Here is a 9,092-nt window from a genome sequence, read left to right as displayed (position 1 = left end):
TTTTAAGTGATTTTTAAGTGTGTATCTGACAACATATACATTTATAATTACTAAATAATCTTGTGATTTCGGTGTAGTTACATCTCTTGAGTTAGATAAAGCGGGGCAGAATTAGTTCTTTTTAAAAATTAATCATTTCATTTCTCTAACAAGCTGGTGTTATTAGTATTTATTATGCTATACTGGTAAGCATGTAACCACTCTTAATATTTATATGAATTCGACTAGTGTAATCCGACCTTAATAATTCTAAAATTATCCGAAAAGTGTTTCGCTTAAATTGTCTTAATATTTTAACATTGTTTTGAACAAACAAAGTCGATATTAATGTATTTGTAAAGAAATATTTAGACTGAATAAAAACAAATGAGTTAAATTATTATTAGTTTCATTTTTGCATTTCATTTATGATTTTAGTATTACCAGGATAGGAGAGAACGCTCACTTCATGGCCCAGTCGGTGAAATTTTATTATTATCGTCATAGTATATATCATATTATTTACTGTCAGGACGACCGGCATACTCCTATAGCATAGCCTTCTGGCATTCTGATAAATTATACAAATCAAATACATTAAGTTGATCCCGACTTTGTTGGGCCAAACTATACAAAAGATGAATACATTTGGGCTGGGCGACATTTGGAGGCTATATTTTTGAACCGTCGATCCTACTGTCGCTTAAGAAAAGGTTTTTACCCCATTAGGACTGGTCCCTCAGTGATCTCAGTGAATTTAAAGTCGCTCAGTGATCGATGGAACGCGCGATGCTTGGGGTTTCTCTGGCAGATGGAATCCGAAATGAGGACGTTTGCCAGAGAAATAAAGCATGGCTGAATTAGCTCGCTGAAGTAGAAGTGGGCTGATCATGTCTCCGGGCGCCTTGATTGCTGATGGAGCCGACACGTGCTAGAGTGGATACCACGCTTGGGCAAACATAGTTTAAGACGCACTCAGGCGAGGTGGAACGATTTAAAAAGGAACAGGTATGGAATGGATGCGCGCTGCCCAAGATCGGGCTAGTTGACGTTTAATGGGCTTTCGGCGAACTGCTTTCTTCCAGCAGTAGACGGCAAAAGGCTGAAATTAAAGTATTTCCCAAAGATAATCAATTAACCTAGCCACAAGAAACAAAATTATTACTTTGGCAGATCCATTTGTATAAAATTTAAATACATGATAATATTCGGGTTGACAAAAACTTTTAGCGCCAGGAACTGTAGATGAAACATTTCTAATCAAATACAAGATTATAAAGATGATCTCATAGACAATTATTCACTACTTAGACATTTTCTTAACACACGTAAAGAATAACTGTTTCTTCTCTCGGACATTTAATACGATTATACGTTATTTTTTTTGGCGTTCCTGGATGCAACATTTAGTATTATTGTGGATAGGATCCCAACAATGACTCCTCACGCCCATTTGCCTTTATTAATCATAACAATATTAAAATATAAATCAACGATTATTATTTTTTCGCGTCGCGAACGATGCTATTCTGCTTATCGGGCGCGTCTCTGGACGACGACGTTCGTATGTAATTGTAATATAAAACCTACACAAGGATAGAAGATAACAGACGCCATCCCGTGTATGGTCCTTCCCGGGACGGTCTGAAATAGGATAGGCAATGCCTCTTTTCTCTTAGTTTTTGTTGCAACAATATGCATATCTAGCTTATTATAAAAAAGGAATACCTATCATAATATGAAAGTTACATATACATAGGAGTAGCAGGTCTTGTAAATACAAAATACAGGAAAAAAACCAACTTGACCTCTTCCTAGCTCGCATAAATAGCCGCTGCCCGCAAAGATACATATACTTTAAAATATGGTATACGATTTAAATTATTCTTATTATTTATATTTGACTAATAACTCTCAGAACTAAATAAATAGTTATAAAATGATGGGCATAAAATCAGCTATAAAAATCGTGATAAGTTCGTATTGCAATCAGTTTTGAGTTCGCTTAGGTTCAAAATTTTGTATGTATATAAAATAAGGGTAGTGTTCACACATTGTCGCCCATATACATTGACACTGTAAGAAATATTTCCATTCTGAACTAAGATGTTATGTCCCTTGTCCCTGTAGTTACATTTGCTCACTCGGACCCTTCAAACCGGAACACAAGAGTATTAAATATTCGTGTTTAGCGGTAGATTATAATTATGACGAGTGGTTGCTACCTACCCAGATGAGCTGGCACAAAAATTTACAGCCAAAAAGTTACATTAGAATACCTATATTTCATACGTTCAAAATATACTAGGCTTTTTTCCCTATACAAGAACTTTGTCTATCCATTTAAGGAATATTTTTATTAATTATTACTATATATGTATATTTAAAAATAAACAAATGCATGAAGTATTTCTTCTCTATTATCTCTTTTTGGACAAAATTTGATATTAGACGCAGATTTATTTAAGGAATATAAAACATGAATTATAATTCAAATAAATAATTATTTTTCGTACCTACGTGTACGGAGTATTTAATTCACCTTCATTCATAAATCTGATTCAACGACACGTATGTATCTGGTTTTGGTAATGTACTCATTTATGAGGTTTATAATTAAATAGATATTTTAACTAAACTTAAGTATAGATAATTACTGATAATAAAGCCAATGACTGTTTTAAGTACTGTAATTTATGTGCCGGTAATTAAATCGCGTTTTCTTGGTGATTAATAATTAATATATCTTTAACATAAAGTCGTAAATTATTCAATTGAAATTCTATTGTTATGGAGAAAATATTTTTTATTTAAATAAAAAACGATTGTGTAAAACAGTATTGAGTAATGTTAAATATGTTTAATCATAAAAACGGTGACACAGCGCCTAAACTGAAATCCTCTACCATCACACGTGTTCCCCTCCTTTTATAACCTGGGTTACTTCAAACGAGGCTTGAGGAGGCATGTTGCTGGCCGGTATGGCGAAGGCTGACTAGTGCAGTTCATTATCCCTGACTGTACTGGCTGTCTTAGCGTGTGGAATCCGCTACCACTTACCATTAGATGAAGTAGAGTCATAGGCCTACCCGGTTAATATAAAAAAATGTATTTGACACGTTCTTGGATCTAGGACAAACGACTGTTTAGGTGCAAAATCAATCAAAATATACTTTATTCGAGTAGGCTTTAACGAGCACTTTGAATCGTGATTTTACAGAACTATATAAAAGTAAAGCTATCATCCAATAGGTATGTAGATTTTACGAAGAAAAATCGGCTAAAAAACTCATTACTTAATCTTTACCAACATTTGAATTTACTTTTAATAATTTACTACTGATGAATTCTTTATTAAACTTTAAGAAACCATGTAACAGTATAAGAGTTTCAATTATGGTTTCTTTTTCGATAGTTGTAACATGTCGAATCGTTTCTTGTACCTAAACAGGTATGGTTTAATCTAATCTTAAAATTTTATAAAACAAAAATTTCTTTCAGACCATTTTAAAAATTATAATTTCATATTCGCAGAGTAGTCTGTTATGTTACCTATAAGTTCACTGTCAATCTGGATGTGTATTATACTTATTAGTCTTTTGAAAATTGACTTCATGTAGTGTCGATCACCTCGACTTACCAATTCGCTTATTTTTAAATGTTTAATTTTAGTAATCTGTATTGCCTTAGTTTACATATTATAAAAACTGCTGAGAGAGCCTTGAGATTTGAAGCTTATTCGACCAGGCTGCATCAATACGACTCGGTGAACACACATGTTGCTTTGTTCCATATGACACAAGACAGTGTTTCCTTCAGCACCGAGATAAATTATAAATACTAACTATGCACATGAAAATATAGTCAATCTTGGCCGAATTTGCACTCGTAATCTTTGATTGATATACCCGTGTTCCACGTATGTATGTATGTACCACTGAGCAATGTCGACTCGTCATAGTGCATTTTCGAAATCATTTACATAATATATTTTACTATCCTTTATATATTTATTACTAATATTATAAAATAGATCAAGTTTGGTTATTTGTTTGTTTAATCTAAAGTACTGATGAATAAGTTCAAATTTATTTTTTCCCTGGTAGAACGATACTTTTTTTTTTGTATACCAGATTATATTAATTTTTTCGCATCATTTTATTTACTAATAAATTCGAATTGAAAATAAATCGTAATTGAAGCCGAGGCGGGTCGCTAGTGTTGTGTATGTATAGATAGACTGCTTTCACCTGGAATAAGTAATTATAAAATTTTTCCTTAGGGTTGATTTATTAACTTTAAATGGATAACAAAAATAAAGTGCTCGTCGAATAATTCTCAAATCAAAAATAGATACACATCGACTCATCGATAATTTATTACAATTAGTATATTTAAACTTAAAATAGTTCATATTTGTTGAAAGTCATGATAATATTTTTTTGATTAATTGCTCAATTGGCTTCCACGTTTTGTGAAAGTTATTTTAAAAACCAGTCTTTAAAGGTGTTTGTATAAATTAAAACACGTTATTTTAGTTATTGAGGTATTTTTAAAAGGAGGCGATTTACTATTACGGATAGACTTATTTTAATAGTATTTATATTTTTACATGGAAATTTTCATCACATTAAACATTAATCCTAGGCCTTTTCTCAGTATTCATTTCAGTATCAACAGTGAGTTATTTCATTCGAAAAAATACAACCATTCTGCATAATTCTATTAATTCTCCGTCGACGGACGGACATTCGTCGCCGTTTTAAAAAAATCTTATAAATAATATACAAAATAATACAAACATTAGTTCGTTTTTCGATAAAAAAAAAATGAGATTTAACATTATCGTAACATTTAAATTCCGTTGGGGACAAATTCGTTATTATAACATTTACAATCAAGTCCGATTTGATTTTTACAGAAAAATAAATATACAATTATGTGACTACACAACCGGTGATTGCTTATAAAAGTTCAGCACTTCTCGTCCGCGAGCAGCGGGTCGAGCGACAAGCCTAGGTCCAGCGTCGCCGTGGACGGCCTCTTGGCGCTCTTCAGGGCTCCCGAGCGCACCTTGCGCTCCACGTGCCCCGCGTGGCCTACGTGACCGTTCAGCGCGTGTCGGACTTCCCCCCCGAATAGCTCGTTCAACGTCTGTTGCACCTCTTTACCCCCACTAGTCGCACTACATGTCACTATCAATTTTCGCACTTCTGGCTTGTTCGTTTTACTAGCATTGTTCATATGAAGAGTTTTTGATAAAGAGAGACTCTGATTGTAATAATTGTTAACACCACTCGTGGACTTGTTCGACCGAGAGAGGGACGATTTGATATTACTCCTAACGGTCGCAAACTTTTTTCCTAAGGTAATAGCGCCGCCTGCGTGCGACGCGTTGTACGTGCAGAGGGCGAGAGGTCGCGGACATGACGCGTACCAGCACACGTCGCCCGGCACCAGCGGCGGCGGACCCTCCGGCTTCTCCTCCCTCACTGGCGGCGCCGGCGTCGCTATACTCAGCAAGGGGACGTGGCTCGGGATGTCCGCGTCGTCGGGCAACATAAAAGGATCGGTCGGCAGTGGCTGACTGAGCAGGGACGTAATACTTGAAGTATCCGGCAGGACGGGATCCTCCACGCTCAGCAGGCTCGCGTATATATCGTTGACTTGCTGCTCGGCCGTGAGGCCGTTGAATGCGCCAAGATCGAGCGGCGTGTTGACTAGGACCGGTGGGAGATTAACGGGAGTAGCGGGCACTGGTGGTGCGGGGGTGTGTAGAGAGGCCGGAGCGGCGTTGCTGCCGGCTGCCGCCGCATCCCGTGAGGCGCGATGCTCCGCCAGCAGAGTGTCGAAGGGTTTTGCCCGGCCCTCCACCGTCCGCCGCAACGATAGAGCGTGCGCCTTGCATGTCAGTGACCTCGTGCAGGGTTTTGGATTTTCAGCGGTTACCACACCGCAGTGCTTGTTCGGATCGTATTCTCGTAAATTAAATTTCGTTTTACTCGATTTTCGTGACGCCTTCGTAGAGGGTGTGCTTGGTGCCGGTTTTAAAGCTTGAGCATTGAGTACATTATTATCTATCACAGATGACAGCATTGGAGACGTACTAGGAGCAAATTGTAAATTAGATAGGTCGGTATCAGATAATGAGTAACCTGTTAGTGATGTATCTACTGTTGAATATAAGTCTTGTGATTGTACAGTATCGGTGGTTGATGGAAAGTTAATTTCCTGCATATTGCCTATATCTCTTATTATATTCTTCCAGTCAGCTGCATTTGTGATGTCATCTGCACTCTGAATGCCTTCAGAGTTCATAATTGCAAAAATATCATCTGTTATATTTTCACCGAGGGGCAAATCCTCTGTGTCCTGTATACTGACTACTGGTAACTCGCCACTCTCCACGCTCACTTGAACTTCACCAGTGATGGCTGATGAAGTGCTAGCTTCATCCAAGTACTGTAAGTCAGGTTGTGGCACCACTATCCTAGAGATAGGAGCTGCGGCAGTATGCACAGGAGACGTCTCCATCTTAACTGGTAGGATGTCAATAGGGACAGGAGGTGGAGGTTCCTTTTTATGTCTACTTCTACCTGGAAGAGATTTAAGTTTCACAGTGGGGGGAGGTGGCGGTAGTATCGGTTCTGCACCAGTGTGAGACTCAAGCAAATGTCTATAAGCTGCACTGCACTTCACTATAACTCCGCACATATGACACACTGCAGCATTTAAATTGTCCATTTGTGGGAACAAGCCATGTAAGCTCATGCTCTCGTAGCGAAGACGATTGACGCCGGCTCTGCGATACCGCGCTTGAGTCTTGTCCGCGGTTTTGTAGGGATGGGAATCGTGTAGTCGTCGGGTGGACGCGCTACCCTTGCCATCCACCGCCGCCGGCGACGTGAACCCTGCGCCGTCTTCATCTTGCCGAGGCGACTGATGTCCAATCTCACTAACCCACAAATCCCAAGGCTTTTCGTTGCACTTTACGGGGCTCACTATCTTAGCCGCGAAGGGGAAATCGCCGGACATATTGTGGCATTTACTGACCTTCTGAAAGAGAAACCCTCCTTGTGACCTCACGGAGCTCCTGCCATAGCGATCCACTCGCTTTTTGATAGGTTATTATCCCATATCTGTCTCTATGTCGGATCACACCGAGCCCAGTGTCGGATTCACATCTTAGAACAATTAGTCACTTCATTATTTACATACGCGAAATAAAATCGTGTTTTGATTGTTTTAGCTTTTATATTTACAGGGACAGATGATCTATCTCACTGACAGCTGATTATGCAGGTTGTAAGTTTTTCTTGACCACGGAACACATTCATCTGTAGACAGTCCTTTCTAAACGATTTTTAGATCTCAGATTAAAGAAACTTTAGTTTTGTTGACTTCATTTTAATTGATACATAGCTTGATACACACAAATAAAATGTCTAAAATTTCTGTTTGGTTGGTGGTGGTTGTGATTTACTACAGAAAGCATCAACACTTTTTTGAGTATTTGTAATAAAGACCGAATTGAAGTTCTATAATCTATGGTCATTCATTCGTAAAAGTTGAGCGACGTGACAGCGTATAAAAATATTAATTACTAGTAATTGTTTTTTTTTAATAATTATGACTTGATTTAATTAAAGCTAGTTAAATAATTATTTATTTTAATAAACTAAATTACTATCAGAATTATAGCTTTACCTTTCTACAAAAAAAATTAAATCAGCGCGAAACATATTTCAAATGAAATTGTGTAAAAGTCTTAGCAGTTGAAAGACGTATTTTTTGTGATAAATATCAACATAATTATATACATAGTATTTTTAGTATCTTATCGTCACATTACAATATTCAATAAGTAAATTATTTTTGATAATGGTCAATTTCTCATTGATGTTTGTCAACTGTCAGAGTACAATGACGTTAAGGTTATGTATCTATCATTTTGTTTAAGAAAAACAGGTCTAAAACACTAGTTATGTTTTATCATAAATAATTAATATATCTCTGAAATAAAAAAATAATGTCGGTAACATTTCACTGCCTAAAACATAAACCGGCTTATTAATGTTGTTTCGAAGCTTATTTAAGTCTCTTCTTTTTGGTGTACCAATCGGTGTAACATTCTTGGATTCCGTGGGTTATGTCGCGAGAGTCGAAGGGATTTCTATGCAGCCTGTACTCAACCCAGAGTCTCAAAATAAGGATTATGTCTTCTTATCTCGCTGGTCGGTCAGTGATTACCAAGTGAACCGTGGTGACATAATATCGTTGGTTTCTCCGAAAAATCCCAATCAAATGATAATAAAGCGGGTCGTGGCGTTAGAAGGTGACGTCGTAAGCACACTTGGCTATAAAAACAAATATGTAAGGGTACCCGAAGGCTACTGCTGGGTTGAAGGTGATCATACAGGCCATACCCTTGATAGCAACACATTTGGTCCAGTCTCACTAGGCTTAATAAGTGCTAAGGCTTTATATATAGTGTGGCCACCTGATAGATGGCAGAGCTTGGAAGCAAAGTTGCCAGAGAACAGAAAACCAATAAGTTTAGCAGTATGATCCTTCCGGATTAAATTTACAATGATAACTTAAAATATTACTTTTAAAAGAACAGTGTAGCTATATAAAATAATTATCATTTTAAAGCCAAGATCTTGATATTTATTTATATATCTTACTTTTTATTAACTATTTATTAATAGTGGTTGTTGTGTTAAATTTAGAATAAAAGTAAATTGGATAAATTAAAAAAAACTTACTCATGAATTTATATTTAGGAATAAAGTTTTACTAAATCAAGAATGGTGCTTTATTTTATTTGCCCTTTACTTAAAACATACTGGATGTCATGCTACAAATATCCTATTGGAGAATAAACATAAATAATGAGTATACAAGAAGATTGTACCTTATAGCCAAAATAACTAATTTGAAATCATACTAAGAAATATATAAAATTTTGCAGAGCATCAAACATCAATATTCATTTTATTTAGTAATAAAACATTAGGCACTAAAATTGTACCTTCGGCTATTTGTTGATATGGTTCAAATTTGAGACGTACTAGAATAATTCATAAACATTAACAATAAACCTTTTATTC

General features: G+C 36.5%; 2 protein-coding genes across 3 annotated transcripts; one reads left to right on the top strand and one right to left on the bottom strand.

Moving 5' to 3' along the window:
• Positions 1-4,406: 4,406 nt before the first annotated feature.
• Positions 4,407-7,480, bottom strand: LOC125072061. Of its 2 annotated transcripts, XM_047682558.1 has the most exons (2): positions 6,925-7,013; positions 4,407-6,751 (listed from the first exon to the last, which is right to left on the bottom strand). In XM_047682558.1, the coding sequence occupies exon 2, from the start codon at positions 6,748-6,750 to the stop codon at positions 4,954-4,956; it is 1,797 nt and encodes a 598-aa protein (XP_047538514.1). In that variant the 5' UTR covers position 6,751; positions 6,925-7,013; the 3' UTR covers positions 4,407-4,953. The 2 variants fall into 2 exon arrangements, with proteins under 2 accessions (XP_047538514.1, XP_047538512.1); XM_047682556.1 differs by having other exon boundaries at positions 4,408-7,480.
• Positions 7,481-7,906: 426 nt separating this feature from the next.
• Positions 7,907-8,669, top strand: LOC125072087 (mitochondrial inner membrane protease subunit 2). Its single transcript, XM_047682598.1, has one exon. The coding sequence runs from the start codon at positions 8,053-8,055 to the stop codon at positions 8,545-8,547; it is 495 nt and encodes a 164-aa protein (XP_047538554.1). The 5' UTR covers positions 7,907-8,052; the 3' UTR covers positions 8,548-8,669.
• Positions 8,670-9,092: the final 423 nt, after the last annotated feature.

This window comes from Vanessa atalanta, chromosome 20, assembly GCF_905147765.1.
Source record: "Vanessa atalanta chromosome 20, ilVanAtal1.2, whole genome shotgun sequence".
NCBI classification, from domain to species: Eukaryota; Metazoa; Arthropoda; class Insecta; order Lepidoptera; family Nymphalidae; genus Vanessa; species Vanessa atalanta.
This window is presented reverse-complemented; position numbering and strand designations above follow the sequence as displayed.

Excerpts from the sequence above, each read along its gene's own strand:
- LOC125072061 (XM_047682556.1), bottom strand. The coding sequence starts at position 7,014 with ATGTCCGGCGATTTCCCCTTCGCGGCTAAGATAGTGAGCCCCGTAAAG.
- LOC125072087 (XM_047682598.1), top strand. The coding sequence starts at position 8,053 with ATGTTGTTTCGAAGCTTATTTAAGTCTCTTCTTTTTGGTGTACCAATC.